Source organism: Alexandromys fortis, unplaced genomic scaffold (genome assembly GCF_014885135.2).
Source record: "Alexandromys fortis isolate MF-2015 unplaced genomic scaffold, M_Fortis_MF-2015_v1.1 scaffold_71, whole genome shotgun sequence".
NCBI classification, from domain to species: Eukaryota; Metazoa; Chordata; class Mammalia; order Rodentia; family Cricetidae; genus Alexandromys; species Alexandromys fortis.
The window spans coordinates 3202677-3223376 of record NW_026067954.1 but is presented as its reverse complement, the minus strand read 5'-3'; the positions used below and the strand labels follow the sequence as shown (position 1 = coordinate 3223376).

The following is a 20700-nucleotide window of genomic DNA, read 5'->3' as shown; positions in this document are numbered from 1 at the left end:
GTTCTCATGGGTTTTTCATACATATAATCTAATAATTTTCTCTCTCCCTTCTACCCATGGGCATTGCTGCTCTTTTTCAGTCGGAGCCCTTGATGTAATAGATTGCGTTTATAGATTATTTCCTGATGCTAAATCATTACAGCCTTCCTAGGACGAGCGTCTACGTGGTTATAATGGATCTATTTGCTGGCATTTCATTTAGGACTTCCCCATCCATTCACATTAGAGAGGTCGGCAGACGCCCTTCTTTCTTTTTAACTTACTGGGAGATTTTGTTGTCGCTGATTGGCTGGCAAGCTCATTTTCTCCTGTGTTTTGGGTCCATTTCCAAATGACAACAGTTATCTCAATGGAAGAATTTAGCTATTAGAGAGCCGTGACTTTAGAGACCTCTCTGTAAAGGTAATTCTTTCATAACTTCATTTTAGCTCGTGTCTTTTAATCTCTTCTGGTTTTGACCTATTTCCTTTTCAGTAAGTTTCACTGATATTTGTTTTTCTGAAGCATTCTTTTTTTTTTTTTTATTTTTGAGACAAGGTTTCTCCGTAGCTTTTGGTTCCTGTCCTGGAACTAGCTCTTGTAGACCAGGCTGGCCTCGAACTCCCAGAGATCCGCCTGCCTCTGCCTCCCGAGTGCTGGGATTAAAGGCATGCGCCACCACCGCCCGGCACTCCCGAAGCATTCTTCACTGTGTTTGTCAACTTAACGTAGTCATGATTTTTGTTACGCCTTACCACTTCCATATTTGTTTTCATATTGAAATTTTTTCTAATTGTTCCTTCTTGCTTTTGTATGCACTTTCCTTTCTTCTAGTTAATTTCCAGTTTTATCTATATTGTGTTCTTTCCTGTATTTTTTTAGCTGGTGATGGTTTTCTGATTTTTTTTTTCAGTTGAGATTTTGGATAACACTGTCTGCTAGAAATACAGTGCAACCCACTCACATAATCTCAAATGTAATTATATGTTCTACTTAACCTAGTATATTCAAATTTTCAGCATATACTCAACCTTTTTTTTAATTTTATGTGCATTTGCATAAGTGTGGGTATATGCACGTGGGTGAAGGTGCCCATGAAGGTGAGAGTTGTACATACTGGTTTTGTGTGTCAACCTGACACAAGGTAGAGTCATCAGAGGAAGGAGCCTTAGCTGAGGAAAGGCCTCCATGAGATCCAGCTGTAAGACATTTGCTTATTAGTGCTTAATGGGGGAAGACCTAGCCCATGTCAGTGGTGCCATCCCTGGGTTGGTGGTCCTGGGTTCTGTGAGAAAGGTGACTGACTAAGCCAGGGGGAACAAGCCAGTAAACAGCTCCCCTCCATGGCCTCTGCATCAGCTCCTGCCTCCAGGATCCTGCCCTGTTTGAGTTCCTGTCCTTACTTCTTCAGTAATAACAGCAGCAATGCTTAAGTGTAAACCTAATAAATCCTTTCCTCCCAACTTGCTTTTTGCTCATGGTGTTTTATTGCAGCAATACAACCCTAACTAAGACAATTGGTACCTATGTAGTGGGTGTTGCTGTGACAGACCTGACCTTGTTTTGGGGAGGATTGTGGAAGGACTTTGAAACTTTGGGCTAGAAGAGCCTTTGAGCTAAGTGCTCTGTGGGGTGTTCTGTAGAGCCTGGAAGATAAGAACGTTGAGAGCAGTGCAGAGGATGGAGGCCTGGCTTGTGAAGTGTCAGAGGGAAGTTTAAAGGCTCTGTCAGGGCCATTTTGTAATCTTGAATTAAGATTCTGTGGTTCTGATTAGCTGCAGCTGAAGAATCAGTAGTGATTAACAAGATGCCAGAACTGCCAAAGCAAATCTTGCTTTGCTGGGATACTTGATACTAGTCGGCTGGAGCTAAGTAATTAGCAGTGATTAAGAAGAGACCAGCATCACTGGGGTGAAATCTTCTGGGAAGTGTTTCCTGGGAGCCCAGGAAAGCTGTGTTCCAGAGGCAGACAAGGTTGTACCTTGTGCTGGCAGTCAGACCTGGTAATGTGTAAGCATCACCCAGGTGGTACTGGTTTCGAAGGCATGAAGGGTCAACTGAGGCTTGGCACTGTGAGAGGTCAGGAGAGGCCATTGATGAAGGTGCAGCCTCAGTGGCAGTTGAAGGCCCAGGACTGAAGGGGTCATGCAAAGAGATTGAGGCTTAGCACCATGAGAAGAGCCTATGAGAGGCTATTAGTGAAAGTGTCCCCCAGTTGCAGCAAGGGACCCCAGTATTTTGGGAATGTCAGTAGCATGGGATGACCACCTAGAACAACAGCAATGGAATGGAGCCAGTCAGAGCCTAGAAGACAAGCTGTGTGTGCTGCAGAGGGTGGAACCAGAGAAGTGACCAAGCCCTTTGGAGGAGTCTAGAAGATCATGAGAGGATCCCAACCATATGGACGGTTGGAATTGTTCTACCTTGGTTGTGACTGGGCCAGTTTTTCCCTCTTGAAGTAAGAATGTATTTCACTAGGACCCACAGTTGAAGAAACTTGGGATTTTAAAAGAAATTAGTTACTAAAATTTTAATGTTTGAATTTGTAAAGACTGTAGGACTTTTAAAGTTATTTATGTTCTTAATGTGAGATCTTAGGGATGAATGAGAAAGGAAGGGTGTGACTTAGCATTCGTGATGCGTTTGTGTGTCGAGTTGACACAAAGGTCTGTTGTCCTGGCTGGCTTTGTGTGTCAACGTGCCACAAGCTGGAGTTATCAGAGAGGAAGGAGCCTCCGTTGAGTACCCAATCTGAGTATTCTTCAGGGCATACTTTTCCTTATATTTCCCTGATACTCAAGCTGAGGGAAAAAGCAATGACATAAAAATCTCACAGTATAAATTAGGAAGTACTGTTTGCTTTTCAGTCTTCCGTCCTCTTCTCGCAGTCTTAACCAGCCTTTAGGAATTTCATTGCATTACTAGTTAACTACTACTGTAAAATATCATTTAGGTTGCATTTAAAAATTCAAATTGAATTTTAAAAAATAAAAGTTAAATATCTTCTCTTCCAAAAATTCTTCCTGGCTTTTGATTCACTCTTAAAAAAACAACCTTTTACTGACTTATTTTGACTTAACTTCTTCATAAAGTCCGCCTGGTTTCAATTTCAGTTTCCCCTTCCTGTTCTGTACCATGATTCCCTCAGAACTGAGGCGTATATTTCATAGGCTGAAATATCCATTCAAGAAAGTTTTAATTTTTTACTTTTTTTTTTTTTTTGGTTTTTTGAGACAGGGTTTCTGTGGTTTTGGAGCCTGTCCTGGAACCAGCTAAAATGATACAATTTTCAACCATCTTAAGTGTACCACGTGCCAATGTAAAATGTTAAGTACACACGGTTGTACAAGAAATCTCTAATAGGACTTGTTCACCTTACAAAGCTGAAACTCCCCAGCGACTCCCTGTGTCTCCCTTCCCAGCTCTTGGCAGTTTGCTTTCCTTCCGGTTCCATTCCATCATCTGACTGCCCTAGTCAGTCTGCATCTCAGAATCCTAGCCTTCATCTAGGCTCTGATTTTCAGTTGAGAATATTCCTACTTCTGAGATCCTAAAATCACTTTTCTAGAATCTTCTGATGGCAATTAACCTATCTATCTTATGTCAATAACTCAGGGTGAACTTGCTTTACTAGCCCTTTGTATATTGCCTGGATGGATGGATGGATGGATGGATGATGGATGGATGGGTGTGTGGGTGGATGGGTGTGTGGGTGGGCAGGTGGGTGGGTGGGTGGGTGGGTGGGTGAATAGATGGGTGGGCAGGTGAATGGATGAATGGGTGGGTGGACGGGTGGATGAATGAATGAGGACCTTCGATTCTCCTATTGGGTGGGCAAGATGGCTCAACAGTTGCATGAAAGGCTGGTGACCTGAATTTGATCCCCTAAAACCACATAAGGTAGAAGAGAACTGACTCCATAGAGTTGTCCTCTGACCTCCCCCTGTGGCACACATACCCACATTATATACATCATGCCCACACATAACATAATAATAAAATAACATTTTCCTATTATCTGCTAAGCTACTAGTGGACAGGGTTGTTCTCCCACTGTGAGCCTAGCACAGGGCCTAAAATGGGCCTCAGCAGTGGACTGCTCATCTGTGAGACAAACAGTGTTCTCCAGAACTCCCAAGGATGATTGGAGAGTCAGAGGAGACAAAACAGATTGAACTGGGAGGTAATGAATCCAAGAATGGTGTCATTCCCCACCTCTTCCCACCATATACACACTTCAACCACCCATTCCCAGTCCATAGTCTTGGGGTCTTCCAGACAAGGCTGAGGGACATCTGTGAAGGAGGAAGGTAACCAAGCCTGAGCAACACTCAGAGGAAGAAAAACTGTGCCCCCCCCCCCCCATTCAGGTAACTGCAAGTGCTGTCGTGGATGCCAGGCCAGGTAGCTTTGTCCTCATTGAAACGGAATCAGCCTGTATTCAGTAGGTGCTGGGGAACAGCTGGTGTTGCCTGGGCCCCTCCCAGCCCCGCTGAGGCTGACGTGGTCTCTTGTGCCTCTGCAGAAGGACTTCACTGTGCGTGAGGAGCTGCAGCAACAGGATGTGGAGCGCTGGCTGGGCTTCATCACCTTCCTGTGTGAGGTGTTCGGCACCATGCGGAGCAGCACGGGCGAGCCCTTCCGAGTGCTGGTGTGCCCCATCTACACGTGCCTCAGGGAGGTAAGAGCAGAGGCCTTGGCCTCCCCACTGCCCTGCCCACCTGCTGCTACTGCTGGCTCTGTCCAGATATGCTTGAGTAAAACACAAGAGAGCATTGAAGTTGAATTACATATAAAAGAATGAATCCCTTGAAAAGGAGAGAGTGATTCCTTCTTGGTTCCTCCTCATGCATAAAGAAATAAGTTTAACTCAGACTTCAGTAATTCCTAATCTAGCATTTAGTAGAAGAGGTTTAGGGTGGCCTATCAATGAATGGATCTTTGGATTGAGTTGGTTATTACTGATTTTTTTTTTAATGTTTTGCTTCTAAAGTTGCTTTTAAAAAGTAGTAAGTACTTTGTAAGATGGATCAGAAGCTAAGCATACTCACTGTTCATTTAGAAGATGCAGGTTCAGGTCCAAGCACCATGTGAGGCGGTTTATAACCACCCGTAACTCCAAGTCCAGGAACTCAATGCCCTCTCCTGGCCTCTGTGGGCGTTGCCCACATGTGTGCACGTAAACTCATGCATGCATATAAAAATAAAACTTGTAAAATAATAAGAGAAGACAAGAGATTTTGGAGAAGGAAGTTTGGGGTTGCTTGCTCTTCCAGATATAAAAGCTCACTTTATAAGGTCACATGGCTGTTGAGGGAGGGTAAAAATAAAAGAAATGGACAGTGGGAGGCCAGCTGGAAGCTCGGTGGTGGGGAAACAACCCACCTCTCACTAGGAGGGAGCAAGCTGAGGACAGGACTCCAGAAGCCTTAAGAGTGGTAGCCATCAAGTTGGCTGATGTGAGCTGGGAGGGAGGGAGGGAGGGAGGGAGCGAGGGAGGGAGGGAGGGAGGGAGGGAGGGAGGGAGGGAGGGAGGGAGGGAGGGAGGGAGGGAGAGACTCCCCGTTAACCATTATAGCCACATTCACTGGGGTGTGAATTTCAGAAAGAGAGTCCTTATGGGAATGAGAGCCAGGAAAATAAGTCTCAGAACATCTATGTGGGTCACTGTTGAGTCTCCTCAAAGGCTGTCCTGAGGACGGTGCGCAGAAGGATCAGAAGCTCTACAAGAGGTCCCATGGAAAGTACGGAAACTATTTCTGTTGGGCTGGAAATGGGTGGTATCACCAGGAAGAGGGTGCAGATGGGAGTGGGGTAGTGAGGTGGGGTCATATGGGAGGTAGAAGAAGAGTATGGGGGAGAAGGCAAGTTGGGAGGTGGTGTTTCCAGAAAGTTCCAGAAGAGTAAATACAAAGGGTCCCAGCATCTTTCTGTAGGAGGTGGTACCAGCCCTGGCTCCACCCATCCCTGTCCGCTCCTGCCTTAGCAGCCCTTTGCTGCTAACACAGGGAATGATAGTGTCTGGAGAACCAGAGGGCCTGAGCAGAGAAGTGGCAAGAAGGGGCGGGGGGGGGGGGGGGGGGGGGGGGGGGGGGGGGGGGGGGGGGGGGGGGGGGGGGGGGGGGGGGGGGAAGGACACAACCATGGGCCTCCAGCAGAGATGACAGGAGAGTGGACAAGTTCTTCCGAGCACCTCCTGGGAAAAGCTGCAGAGAAAAGGCACAGAAAGGAAAAGAGCAGAGTCTAGAGGCAAGCTTGTGTTTTCGAATAAACTCTAATAAGCACATTGAGCAGAAGCAGGCTGTGCTTGTGTTCGGGGAGCACTCCTTTATAGGACGAAGGTATGCCCATTCCAGCCAAAGCCCAGCACGCTTCACCCTTGGGTCACCTTTAAACCCGCAGCCCTGAGCCACCCCGTGTTGGGAGTCTCTGTTTCGTTATATGCTGCACTTTGGAGATGCGCCCCTCATTCCCTGCATGGCCTCTCCTGATGACTTGATTTTACTCTTCAGCGCCCCGGTTCAACCCGGCTCAAAGTGTAGTGCCCCGGCTCAAAGTGTAGTGCCAGGAGGACCAGCAGCCTGGCCTTTTGTGTCCTTTGGAGCTAGTGTGAGACGACCTTCTCAGAGGCAGGGGGCTGGAGTGCCCGTTGGGAACGTGGCCTTGTGCCCCTATGAGCCATCTCAAGATAAGGAGCGCTGCTGTTCTAGGGCAGTGACCTGAATTGCCCAATTCTTTCCGCATGGTCCGGGCCCCTCCCCCTGGTGTTGTCACCTGCTCCCCCAGCAGGAAACAGGCCTGTAGGGAGTGCTGGCCTGGCTGCTGGGAGATTTTTCACACCACCTAAGGTAGTGCAAACTTTGTGGTGTGAGATCCGGAGGTGCCCCGAGGTCTGCAGAGACAAGGAGCAGTGAGGCCTTCCTAATTCACTCTTGATCCATGAGTCGAGCTTTGGGGGGACGTCTTGACAGACATGGAAAATCACATTGTGTTCACAGGGATCTTGCACAGTAAAACCATCTATGCCTTTCAGCATTTTGTGAAAGGGGAAATCAGAGCCCCCTGCCCCCCTCCGACACCTGCTGGGATCAAGCCACCCACTGCCTGCATTCACTTTCACCTGGTTTTTGAGCTGTACCCTCCCCGGAAAGAGATCGCCTGCTCTGGGCTTTCTCGACTACAGAAAGGCTCTCGCGGATGCCACGCTTGCCCTTAGGTTCTCCTGCACGGCTGTGATAGAGGGAATGCCCGACAGAAAACAATTAAGGAAGGAAAATTTTGGTTTTGCTCATGGGTTCCAGGGTCATGTCCGTGATTTCACACCTGAGTAGAACATGATGGTGGCTGGAGCATATGGTGGAGAACAGGAAGCAGAGAGCGGGACCAGAAGCAATGGAGGATAATGTACGAATGGAGGACATACTCCCTTCACCACACAGCCACCCTCAGTATGGAGCTTCTTCCAGCCAGCCCTAGCCCTCAGAGTTTCCAGGCCTTTCCCCCAAATAGCACTACAGCCCAGGGCTAAACTTTCTCGAAACAGCCTATGGGGTACAGTTCAGATTCAAACCAGAAGGCTCTATTTATCTAACAAGTTAGAGAGAGTAGCTGTGCAGGCAGAGGGAGCTGAGTGCACTGGGGTAGCTAGGACAGAGCATAGGTGTTCCTAGAGGACTCGCTGGGCTCTGGGACTCTCAGAGCTGTGTCCTCCAAGCTCGGGAGCTAAGCCTATGCCAGATCTTGAACAGAATAAGATTGTGTGTCTGCTCAGAGACACACAATCAGTCTATGCCCAGGGTTGATCTGGAGATCCGAACTCTCCATCGAAGGATCTTTCCAAGAAAGATGTGGCCTTAAGAAAAGATGAACCCTTGAAGAGGTGAATTCTGAAGAGTCAGCTGCCACCTAACCAGCTTTACCACACACACACACACACACACACACACACACACACACATCCAAGCTCGAGCAGCAGCCCCAGCGCAGGGAGCCAGACCAAGGAGGTTTCTAAAGCCGAATTTGCAGCACTATCTACCCCATGCTGGGAAGGCAGAAGCTGTCCCTTGGAGCCATGCAGCTGGCTGTAGTACCCATCCTTCCTACCCAAATGTTTAAGCCTAACGTTTTTGTTGCTGCTGAGATCTGAGAGAAAACCTTAAAAGGAAGAAAGGTTGATTTTGGTCCATGGTAACCTGGCTCCTGAGGTTCCTTGCATCACAGAGAATGGGCGTGAGCAAGGAAAGCTGCTCACCGGTGGCAGCCAGGAAGCAGAGAGAGGAAGTAACAGGAAGGGACCGAGACATTCTTCTGTGTGTACTTATGTGTGTCTCCTTGCCTTCTGCTCACCTTGTATTTGCTTAACGTGTTCCTTTTGGCTTATTTTCTTGGGCTAGGGAGATGGCTCTGTGAGTAAAGCAGTCGTCCTGAAAATGTGGAGTAGGGTTCAGGTTCCTCGTGCCCGGTTCAGAGTGGACGTAGCAGACTGTGTTGGGGCCCGTGTGGGTCCAACACAGATTCCCTAACTGGACTGGAACCGAGTCTCAAGGAATAATCAGACGCAGCTTACACGGTCATCATGGAAGGGCAAGATCTCTCGAAGATTCCCTTATTTATTATCCAAACACCTTATATATCATCACATCAATTGAGCGGGAAAACACATTAGGCTGTCTCCTAGGCAACCAGGTGAATGGGCTCAAGTCACGTCTGCATCTACCTGTGTGCTAGCTGTCACGTAGGCCATGAATTAGCATCTCTATAAGACATCCTCCAAATTTCAAAGGGAGGAAGCACCAAACCTTTTAAATCTTAAGTCATCAGCTTCAGCCAACATCTCTTCTCAGGAGATCTACATTTCTAACAAAAGAAACTAGGAGCAGTACATCCAAATACTTACGTGCATGTGAACACACACACACACACACACACACACACACACACACATGCAGGTGTGCACGACACACAGATGTACACGCAGACAAAGAAAAAAATCATTAATGGTAATGCTTAACCAGAGATCTGCCCCCTTAGCAGGGTCTTCAGTATAAATATTGTGGTGCTGTCTATACATACACTGTATAGCAGATCTCTAGAACTCGTTTCTCTGCTTAACTGCTGGTTTTTTTTTTTTTTTTTTTTTTTTTTTTTTTTTTTTTTTTTTTTTTTTTTTTTTTTTTTTTACTCACTGATGAGCAAGTAACTCCCCACCTCGCTTTCCTCCAGCCTTTAGAAACTGTAGCTCTATTCTCTGACTCAATGAATTTGACTATTTTAGAGACCTGGGGACTTAGCGTGGTTTCTCTAGATGGCGTACCAGATGCTGACTGTTTTATTTTTAAAAGAGGAAGGTTTATTTAGCTTACAGTTTTTGGAGGCTACAAGTTCAAACACCATGGACCAGCTCTGCCAACTGTGTCACATCATGGTGGATGGCATCATGGCAAAAGATCACAGAATGAGGCCGGAAGAGAGAGAGAGAGGAACAGAGGTCAGACCCGCTTTTTTTTTTTTTCTTCTCATAGAGCAACTGGAGAGCTCACTCCACAGCATTCCCCACTTTGAGGGGTAGTAACCCCCCTCCTGATGATCTGATTTCTCCTCATTATACATACATTCTGAAAGGTTCTGTGCCAACTCCCAATACTGCCACACTGGGGACCAAGCTTCCAATATGCAAACTCTTAGAGGGCAAACTACCTGCAAACCATAGCGCCTAATGCAAGTGAACCATGCAGTAGTTAGCTGCTTTGGCTGGCTTGTTTCACTTAGCACGACATCCTTCAGCCTCATCCACTTTGCTAGTATTGTGAGCTTTGCCTCTTTTAAACACTGGGTAAATGTTCTCTTCTGCACATACACCATGCTTCCTCCACCCACTCACGTGCTGATGGCTACTCAACTATTTTTCCTGGTGTGGTTCTTGTGACCGGTACTGCAGTGAGGATGGGAGTGCGTGCAACAGGCTTAGAGATCATGATCTCAGCTCATCTGAATAAATCCTGGAACAGTTCTGCTTTGCCCTCTGCTGAGGAGCCTGGGTACAGTTTTCCACAGCCTCGCCTTACATCCCCACACTCATTGTACAGGGGTTCCCATTGCTGCAGCCTCACCAGCTACTGCTGTCTCGTGTGATAACAGCTACCTGGGTATCAAATGATAGCTCCGTGTGGTGTGAATGGGCATTTTCCTAATGATTGATCATGTTGAGCATCTCCTCATACGTGGCTTCTTCAATGAAATGTCTAGCCAAAGCCTTAGCCTGCTTCCTAGATATGGTCCTAGGCTTTCTGCCTTAGATCAGAAGTTTTCAACCTGGGGGTCAAATGGCCCTTCCACTAGGGTGGCCTAAGATCATTGGAAAACACAGATATTTACATTACAATTCATAACAGCAAAATTACAGTTATGAAGTAGCCATGAAAATAGTTTTATGGTTGGGGTTACCACAACATAAGGAAGTGTGTTAGAGGGTCTTGACATTAGGAAGATTGAGAAACATTAGCTTAGCTGTCTTGGGCATTGCTGCCCTGTTTGATGTATGGTTTATAATATCACCTCCCATTCTGTGGGTTGTCTTGCTATCTCACTTGTGGGTCCTTTCCTTTCCTGTGGAAGCATTTTGGTTTTTCGTAAGTCTGCTTAGCTGTTTCTGCTTTCATTGCCTGTACTTATGGAGTATATTCCAAACTTACTGCCCAGTGCCAAGCATCTTTTCCCTATGTTTTCTAATAGTTTTATAATTTCCAAGTCTTGTGTGTGTGTGTTTAATGTCCATTGTTGTTCGTGTATAGTAAGATAGGGTCCAGTTTTTTTCTCCTGCATGTGGGTTTTCCCAGTACCACTTACTGAAGAGACTATCTTTCCCCTTTGTTGAGGATCAGATGGTATGTAGCTTTATTCCCAGCCTCTCTGTTTTGTGCCATAAAACTCTAGAAGTCTGTTTTTATGCCAGTACCATGCTATTTTAGTTACTGTGACTTTGCAATATATTCTGAAATCAGGGACTATGGTCCTTTTAATTTTATTCTCTGCTCAAGATTGCCTTGGTTATTTGGGACTTTTGTGGTTCCAATTGAATTTTTTTTATATTTATTTATTTATTATGTATACAATATTCTGTCTGTGTGTATGCGTGCACGCCAGAAGAGGGCACCAGACCCCATTACAGATGGTTGTGAGCCACCATGTGGTTGCCGGGAATTGAACTCAGGACCTTTGGAAGAGCAGGCAATGCTCTTAACCACTGAGCCAACTCTCCAGCCCCTCCAATTGAATTTTTAAATTTTGTATTATTCCTGCAAAATTGGTTGATTATGATTCTTATATGGATTTTACTGAACCATTGTAGCACTTTGGTTGGTGTAGACATTTTCACAATACTGAACCTTCTGATCCAAGATCAGAATGAGTACAAGGATGTGCACTGTCTGCTCATATTAAACATAGTCCTAGACGTGACCAGGAAAGTTAGATAGAAGAAGAAAAAAAGGAAAACCGTCCATATTTACAAATGGCATGATGTTATATATAAAGCATTTGATGAGGCATGGTGGCTCTCGCTGCTGATCTTAGCACTGCGCAAGCAAATTAGTAGGATCGTGAGTTAATGAAGAACAAGACTGAGTCCAAAAATTCTAAAGATGTCCTTCAAAGAACTGTTACCAGTCAGGCATGGGGGCACAAGAGGCAGACACAGGTGGATCTCGGTGAGTTTGAGGCCAGCCTGATCTACATAGCAAATTCCAGGCTAGGCAAGGCTGCACGGCTAGACCTTATCTCAAGATAAATCCATTAACAAAATAAACAAATTCAATAAAGACACATGGTGCAAAATCAAATATGAAAACCATTTGCATTTCTACATGCTAATAATGAACTATCCAGGAAGGCAATTAGGAAAACAATCCCATTTACAATCGCGTTAAAAAAGAATAAAATGCTTTGAATAAGCTTAACTAATGAAGTCAAAGACTTACACACTGAGAACTAGCAAGCAGCAAACTGGGCTGCTAGAGGGGCCGGACAGGCGTACCGGGAGAGTACCAGCAAGTCAGGCTCGTCGGGAAATGGAACTGCTCTGTGCAACAATGAGAGAGCCGCTTTCTGAACTCCGTGCATGAGCACACATTCAATTGCTGCCATTGTTTTGGCTCCAGGGAAATCTGACCTCGGAAAAGGCCGAGATGAAGTGGGTGTGGGTAGAAAGACTCTGCTAATGCAGGATATTCTTCAAGGGCACCTTGCCAGGACCACTCCAGACTTCCCCAGAGCCGGGATGGGACTGCTTGGCAGCCTCGCTGGGGCCAGAAGAAGCCCACGGTAGGCTGTGAGTCTATGCTCTGGGCTCCCCTCAGGGAGGGGAGATTGCTTGGCTGGATCCATGGGAAATGAGCTTCACCCTACACCTCTGGAAGTTTTACAAAATTGCTAATTCCCAAATCGGCCCTTGCCCCTCTCCCTCACCCAGTAAACCAAACTTCCTGGCGATGGGGTTGGGCTGCGGGGATGGAGGCTTTCCAAGTTGATTCTGGTCTGTGGCCATGGTCAAGTAACAGGAACATTCATATCCCAGGTTCATTTAGTGAGCAACTACTGACCAGTCAAAAGCATCGTGGAGTGGCTGGCCTTAAGTACTGAGACCCAAGTTTGAATCTTAGGAGCTAAAGTTCCTGGCTGTAGAGTTCTAATCTATCAGCTTTCAGGCCTTCAAGATTCTTTTATGTAATCATGGGAATGTTCTGGATTGGCTTTAAGGCTTCAAGTAAGCCAGTCATTCATGAAAAGCAGGTGGCATGTGGCAACCCTACCGTGACCTGACACAATGCGTTGCTATGGTGCAGACTGTGTCTTGACATGACTCAAGAGAGGTAGCTTACCTCAAGAGGCCACTAAGGAGACCATGTTCCTAACTGGGCATCCAGGTCCCTGGAGTCAGATGTGATACCCCTACCAAGCACACTGCCCCATTCATTTTATTTCCCATGGGCAAACTTGCATTCTTCCTGGCTCTTACTAACACCCTACGTCCATGGTGAGGGACCCCATGAGAAATTTGGCTTCGAATTCATGATCCCCTGTCGATTGCGTTGGGTGGGTTACTCAGTCTAGGTAGGGGTTTGTAACCCACCCTGCAATCAGTTATTCCAGGGTCTCGGAGGGGCGCTACCTGGAAGGGAATGAGCTAGGACAGAAGAATGAGGCTAAGCAGATTTGTCAAAGCCCCCGTTTATTAGGATCATGGTTGCTGCTTATATAGGCCCTGAATGAGGACTTTGTGGGGAGGGCACGGGATCTCGCCGCGTGGTCCCTGTAGGCCAGGTTCGTCACGTAGGCCAGGAGGTAGGCCAAGAAGTCACAAGTTGCCACACCTAGTTCCCTGGATAGCTGGAATGTGAGGCGTGTTCCGCTAACAGATAAGTTAATTGGGTATGGGGCAGGTTCTCTCAATAGAACATAATTGTGGGTGTGAGGTTCCCTGCAGACTCCCCAGGGTGATGGTTCCTGTAATGATTTTTAGGGGGGAAATGGCTCGTGACAATCCCCTGCCTCTGTCTCCAGGGTGCTGGGATGAGATGCATGGGCTACCAAACCTGGCAGTTTGCTATTCTTATAGCATCCTGAAGGGCTGCCCAAGGCTGAGAGCTTCCCCTCTCTGGACTTGTCTTCTGGCCTGTTATAGTAATGGCTTACAGTCCCTTCCCAGTTACTTTATATCATTTCATTCTTCCATTGCTACCTAGAGTCTAGGTCTCGCCTATTACAGAATCGTAGGATTCTATGCTGTTTACTTGTTTGTTTGTTTATGGCAGGGTCTCACATAGCCCAGGCTGGCCTCTACTCTTGATCCTCCTGCTTCTGCCTTTCAAGTGCTGGGGTGGCAGGCTTGCACCACCACTCCACAGTGTGCTCATGTTCGAAGCAGCGGTTTAGTCTGACTGCAGAGTCTTCCCGTTAACCTTAGAAGGAAGCATTGTACTGGCGGCCACATCTGCAGAAATTACATAGCCCAGAACATGCACGGTGGGGAACTGGATGACTACAGGGAAGAGAGGGTAGCTGGGGAGTGGGGAACTGCCGGGGACAAAGATGAGGCTCCCACCAGCACCCTCTGCTTCATGCTGTATGCTGTCCAGGTCCAAGAGTTTCCAAAGGCGGTAGTCTGAACGCATCGCCAGACCTCATATAATGGAGACTTTGCGTAGTCGGTCAGCTAACGACAAGAAAACGCCACTTCCTTATTGGACTAAAACGCACTGAGACAACAAAGTCACCTAAATTTGGAGCCAGAGGACCCCAGGGAACTCAAGCCCTGTAGAAAACAGTGCTGCAGATGGGGGGGAGGGAGTCTAGGGAAGGGAATGGTGGAGTCCAAGGGCCATTTTAGCAGAGAGTGGGCCCAGTACCTAGCGGTTTGTACTGTAACAGTCAAACAGGACATGGTGGGAAGAATTGAATCCTGTAAAACCAGGAGACTCTTTCTCCTTCAACAGTCTCTTTCACCCCTAATCTTAGGCACAGAATCTGGCAGAATGCTCCTCTGAGCATGCAGACCAGGTAACCAAGCCCAGAGCTCTTGGTTTAGCATCAGAGTCCCTGCAGGCTCCAAGACTTGCGCTATGAATACCCAGACTTAACCTGTCCTGGAATCCTGCTGAAGTAATCCCCACATATCTAGTCCCCTCCCCACCCATTCGTTCCCCTCTGGCTTGACACACATAGCCAAGTCACTCTGGTATGATCCTGACCTGGGCAGAACATCCCCGCCACCCCCACCTAACATCCACACACAGAGGCAGCCCTTGAGGCGGCCTCAAAATGAAACAGGAGTCTCCTACCCACCCCACCAGCCTTTCCAGCCCTTCCCCACCCCTACCCCCACCCCATAACTGTTCTCTGCTTCCTTAGCCAGACTGAGCTCACTGAAATGTGAAATTTGAAGCCAGCGTTCCCCTTAGCAACCATGGTAACACAGGATCTGATAGAGAGCCTGCAGTCAGAAGAATACCAGCTTCCACCAGACACTGGTTTCCAGAGGGAAACGAGCCCCACTCCAGGCCGTTTTTAAGTAGTCTTCAAACTTCAGAGATGGCCAGCTCCGAGGGCAGCATGGCTTCAGGAGGCTGTCACAGGAAGCTGGCTTCTGGAAAGTGGCGTGAGGCAGCTTTGGGTACGTTCTCTGAAACACAGAATGCCTTGGCTCCGTGGAGAGTGAACGAACCCTATGATGGGTGTATTGATGGAGTAATTTTCCTAATTGCACCAACTCTTGGATATTTTTAAGTCGAGTTGAGTGGCAGAGCCCTTGTGACCCTTGCCCTTCCAGGTCCCTTCTAGAGAGTTCTCAGCTCCATATCACCTTGCTAGACAATGACTTGGTCTCTTCCCTTTGTGAAAAGCAGTGAGGGCTCCCATGGGGAGGGAGACATGGAATGGTTAAAACTTTTCTGCTCACAGTCAGGAGAAGCCATGCGTCTCCTTTCCAGTTCTGGGTGGGCTACAAGTCTCCATTCCTGGTCTCAGTGTTCTCTCTATGTAGGAGGTGTTAGCCTTGAGATGAAGCAGGGATCAGGGTATCCACTCACCCAGCCTCTAGCCTGAGCCCCCTCCACCGCCCCCATCTCAGTGACAACCTCCCCTGCCCTCCCTCTCCTGCTCCTCCCAGCCTTTTGTCTCCTGGGGCCATGCCTTGTAATTTGAAAAATATTCTAACTTGGTAATTAATGTCTGAACTTCAAGAGCACCCCCATCCTGCTTCTGCAGAGCCAGCTGAAGGCGGGCCAAGATGAGGACATAGATGTGGAGAAGCTAAAAGGAGGCATGGGGTTTCCTAGATGTTCCCGTAGCTTAGCTGGACTGTAAGGGTGGGATTCTAGCTTGCTAGAATATGGGTACGAGACACAGGCGTGCAGAGATACCTGTGCTTGAAGCTGTCTCAACTTATAAGTTTGGGGGGGGAGTAGTTAAAAGCACACATGGTTCCCCCTCCTCCCGCCGCGCCAGGACCTCAGCCATTTCCCAGTAGGCCAGTGACAGAGTCTGTTCAGCTCAACAGATTTGGGAACACTAAGATGTTAGACAGGGGCACTTTCTGAGGGCAGTTCTGGGGGAGAGAGACAGAGAGGAATAGGAAGAAGGGAGGGAGAGAAAGGGGAGGGAGGGGAGGGAGAGAATAAGCAAGCAAGCTATGTTTAAAAACATAATAAGGGGGACTGAAAGGAGGAGGAAGTTGTCATGAGTCTATTATGTTAGAAACCTATGTAGACATGTTTGTGTCTTTCCAAATTATTTATTAAATTGAATAAAATATATTCATTAACTACACTACTGGCTACAATTTGCCACATAATTCTGATTTACTTAATTAGCCATTAGCAATGTTAGGTTCTTTTACTCTGATATTTTTTAAAGTTTTATAGACTTGCTTATTTTACATGTTTATGAATGTTTTGGCTGCATGCATGTATGTATACCCCATGTATGCCTGTTGGATTTCCTGAAATTGAGGATTCCAATGGTTGTGAGCCACCATGTGGGTGCTGGGAATCAAACCCAGGTGCTCTGTAAGAGCAAGTGCCATTTGTAACTGCCAGGCCATCCCTCTCCAGCCTCTATTTCAATATTATTGGTTGCTAATATCAACTCTCAGATCACGTTATCCCTCAGAGAGAGAAAGATTGCAGTGTGACTAAGGTCAAACAAAACCAGCCTGGCAGTAGAGGTGCACTCAGGAGACAGAGGCAGGCGGATCTCTGTGAGTTCATAGGCCAGCCTGGTCTACAGAGCGAGTGTCAGGACAGGCTCCAAAGCTACACAGAGAAACCCTGTCTCGGACAAAAAGAAAGAAAAGAAGAGAGAGAGAAAGGGAGAGAGAGAGAAGAAAAAAGGAAGAGAGGGACTGAGGGAGGGAGGGACGGAGGGACGGAGGGAGAGAGGGAGGTCAAAACCCTCCTGAATTCAGAGGACTTAGGGCTTAGAGCTGCCCAAGCTCAGAGATGTCAGATGTGGGTCCCTGTGACAGGCCTCTTCAAAGGCCAGTTTAAGGTAGGCTGAGTGTCAAGGACAGAAGAAACTGCCCTCAAGCTAGAGCCAGAGGCAGGAACCGTTGTTAGCTGTGGTAATTCTCCTGAACAGGGGTTTGATGAGTGAGGAGGGAGCTCACCAGTGTCCTGGGCACCTTGCAGTCTTCAGGAGTTCTCAGGTGAGGGGTGGTACCTCTGGGTAACTGACAAGCCCGTGTGCTTGGTGTTTTCCATGCCAATTTAATTCACTTCTGTATCACAATTGATGGGTACAAACTTATCTTTATTAGTTTGTACTTAACTGATGTTTGGCAAGTGATGTATACACCATGTAGAATCATTCTTTCTTGGCACTTACCTCCAAGATGGAGTAACTCAAGTCAGGGTCGTTGCTTTATAAGATGCTGTTTCATAGAACACAGTGGCCTGGGGGAAGCCCAGCCAGTTCACAGAGGCAGGGAAGCTGGCCCTTGTGCTAGCGCTGGTGCTGCCTGAAGCCCAGGCACGGCCCATGATGCTCTCGGCTTGCACTAGCTCTGCAGACTCACAGTTCACGGTCAGCCTGAGCTGATGTCACTCCTCTGTGTCATCCCCACCGTGGGACAGAAACAGCATTGGGAGCATGCGTCCTCCTAGGAGAGAGACCCAGGATCCCTCCTCCTTTCCATCTGCTTAGAGCCAGCTAGAATCCAGGTCCCTTTGGATAGGTCTGGGTCAGTAAGGCACAAGGCTGTGACTTCCAGGCCCATGACAAGCCCTAGAAGAGGAAGCCTCTTCCGGGTGCAGCCTGTTCTTGGCAGGAGGGGTACGTACAAAGAAGGCGGAGTTGAAGCTGGCACACTCTAGCAGCTTGCCCTCTCTGGCCTTCAGGGTCCTGGTCAGGTGCAGAATTAAATGCATGGCACTTCGAAGTTTTGCTAATTACAAACAAATTCCTCCCTCTCTATTGCTCCTTGTCTGAGGGATACCTCACCTCTGCAAAGTCAAGACAGGAACTAAGGGGATCCTTTTACTTGTGCAAAGTGAAGCGTTTCTTAGTAAGAAACACTAAGGTGAAGGAAACCAATAAAAACGCTCGGGGCCTTTGCACAAGCTACTCCCAGGTAGTGTGCCTGCTCGCTAGACATCTGGTCTCTGTTCAGCCTTCTGTTCCTCTCAAGGGTCCTGACTACACTCACCACATCCCAGATGGACCTGTCCCTGTCCTCAGCCCACCTTCTTTCTCTTCACAGCCCTGACAGTCATCGTCCGTATTACCTTGGCTTCCTTTGTTAATCTGTTTGCTTTCTACCGTGGGAACTCTAGAGGCAGGAAATGTGTCTATTTATAGCTAGGTCCCCAGTGGTGCCTGACATAGGGTAGGTACTGGATAAATACTCATTGAAGAAACTAACGAAATAACATGTCTAGACTGGGCTGACAGAAGACGATGGCCAGCCTTTCCAAAAGGAACCTGAGGAAGCTCCTCAGAAGAGAGGGCAGAATCCTTAAAGAGGCAAAGAGAGAGGCTTGTCTGCCTGCGCTTCTTAGAGGTGAGCCCAGAACCCCAAGATAAACGAAGATCACACTCAGAAGTAGACTGTGCCCACAGGACAAAAGAGCCCTCGGCCCAGCTGTTGGCGTTCAGGCCTGCATCTGGCTCCAGTTAGCCGGCCTTTTCTCAACGCCAGGCCCCTAAATTTCCTGGGAGATGGGAGATTTAATTCATCTGCCCAGAGTCAGGATCCCATGAGTGAGGATCATCAGGAGAGAACAGAGGAGCTCCCACAAAGCTTCCAGGAGTGTCCAGGGACATAGCCCCCCTCCCTGGGGTGGCGGGCATTAGGTAACCACCTGCTGTGTGTCCGCTGGACATGATGATTCAGGGGATCTTCAGGCACCACCCTGTGTCCCCACCATAAAGAAGACTGAGAGGGAGCACCCCAGGCTCAGGAAGCCCCCTTAGGTGGAACTCGAGGATGAAGGAGGGTTAGAAAAGCGGGAGGCGGGGAGAATGGAGTGGCGGGAGAGGCTGCCACAGTGGCAGACACAGACAGCCTGAGGAGCACGGTAGCTCTCCTCCGTCCCCCAGAATCTCAGCTCTGGAGCCATGTCCAGTGTCACCAGATGGGAGGCCACTGCTGCAGTTTTCAATTTTCTAGTAGCCAAACCTGGGGCAGGTAAAATTTTATATTATCAATGGTATTCAAATAATTATAATTTCAACATGATGTAACCAATAGTAAAGAGTTACCCATGAAGTTTTCTAGTTTCAAACTCTCATGCTCCTACCTCAGCCTGGGTGCTGGGATCACTTTAGCAACCAGTAGTTTTGATAATCTTTTTGTGTGTGTGCCCTAAGTCTTTGAAACCTAGTGTATGTTTTACTGTGCAGGCACTGATGAGTTTGGGCCAGACACCATGTGAGTGCTCAAACCACGTGTGACTGGTGGCCATGGTGCTGGCCGGCACAGGTATGGAGCTAGCTAGCTCCCGGAGTCAGCAGGCTCTTGGAACCATTTCGGATGCTAGAAGTCACAAAAATACTATTTACCTGGTTCTCTCTCTCTGAACACCCAGCAGAAAAGGGGAGCAATAAGAGCTGAACCCCAAGACTCACAGCCAACTCCTGGGGTGGGGAGGGGTGCAAAAAGCAATCCTCCAACTCCAAAGGGCAAAGTGGGGAGAAAATATATAAGGAGGGAGAAGGGCCCTGGCAAGGGTGACTGATGCTTCATGAGAGGTCTCAGAGCAGAACCCACAGTGGGGATCAGTGCCAGCAGCTGCCAGTGGTTTCCTCCTACGCCCCCTATGGAGAAGGCACAATTGACCCATTCTTTTACTGCCCGCTTGATTTCTTAGGGCGACCATTTCTGTAATTACGACCTTCTCCCTTGCTCAGACGTATTAAAACATAGAAGTATTTGCTGAACCTGGTTTCCCAGGGTTGAAAGCTAGACCTAGGAAGTGCAAACACTCTGTGGAAATGCAAACACATATGCAGTAACTAATTATCCTTACTTAATTCTAGGCTGAAGCCCTGCTTAAAACAATTAGTCCTGAGACCAGAACTGTAGGTGCAATTCCCCTCTTGGCTCATGGTGGCTACTCGCCCAGAGGGGAATATGACCAGTCCTGGGGCAGGGGACAGGAAGGGAATGAATTGGTCTGCTGCTTTGAGTCTGGGCTGGCCTGCGTTCCGCTTGGTTTGGAAATGGTAGTCAGAGGAGAGTTTGAGGTGTGGGGAAGGGCAGGGAGGATGTGGTTTGGGCAAGGGGAGTCCAGAGGCTTCCCTGGGCTTGGCCCAGCGCCATGGGAAGTCTCAGAAACTCTGCCGGCCACACTGAAGCGCCTTGCCTGGCTGGAGCTGAGGGCGTGGCCAAGGATTAGCTGACTGGAAAGCAATTAGAGGAGGTGCGGCTGGGGAAATACCTGGAATCCCTGGGCTGGAGTCAAGACTTGCTTGGCTAACCCTGAAAGCAGGAGGCCTTGGGGTGGGGGTGGGGGCAGGGGGTGTCTGGGGATTAATGGCGGCCTCTTGCTGGTGGAAAGAAGTGGATTAGAATGTAGAGAGCTAGGGGAGCCTTCAGTGCTCTGAGGAAGAGACCTTTTCCCATGAAGACCATCGCTAAAGACCTTGCCCTCCTGTTCCTACCCCTGCTCAGCCCCATGGATTTTCCTGTCATAACCATATGGTCTTAGGGCTCGGGGGGGGGGGGGGGGG

At 48.0% G+C, this 20700-nt stretch overlaps 1 protein-coding gene across 4 annotated transcripts in view; it reads left to right on the top strand.

The window, feature by feature from the left end:
- Ctif (cap binding complex dependent translation initiation factor) overlaps positions 1-20700 on the top strand; it is a 241271-nt gene that overhangs the window by 198715 nt on the left and 21856 nt on the right. For all 4 annotated transcript variants that reach the window (XM_050151596.1, XM_050151593.1, XM_050151595.1 and 1 more), the window contains one exon: positions 4505-4660. In XM_050151596.1, the coding sequence (XP_050007553.1) occupies positions 4505-4660 (156 nt within the window). The remainder of the gene's footprint in view (positions 1-4504; positions 4661-20700) is intronic.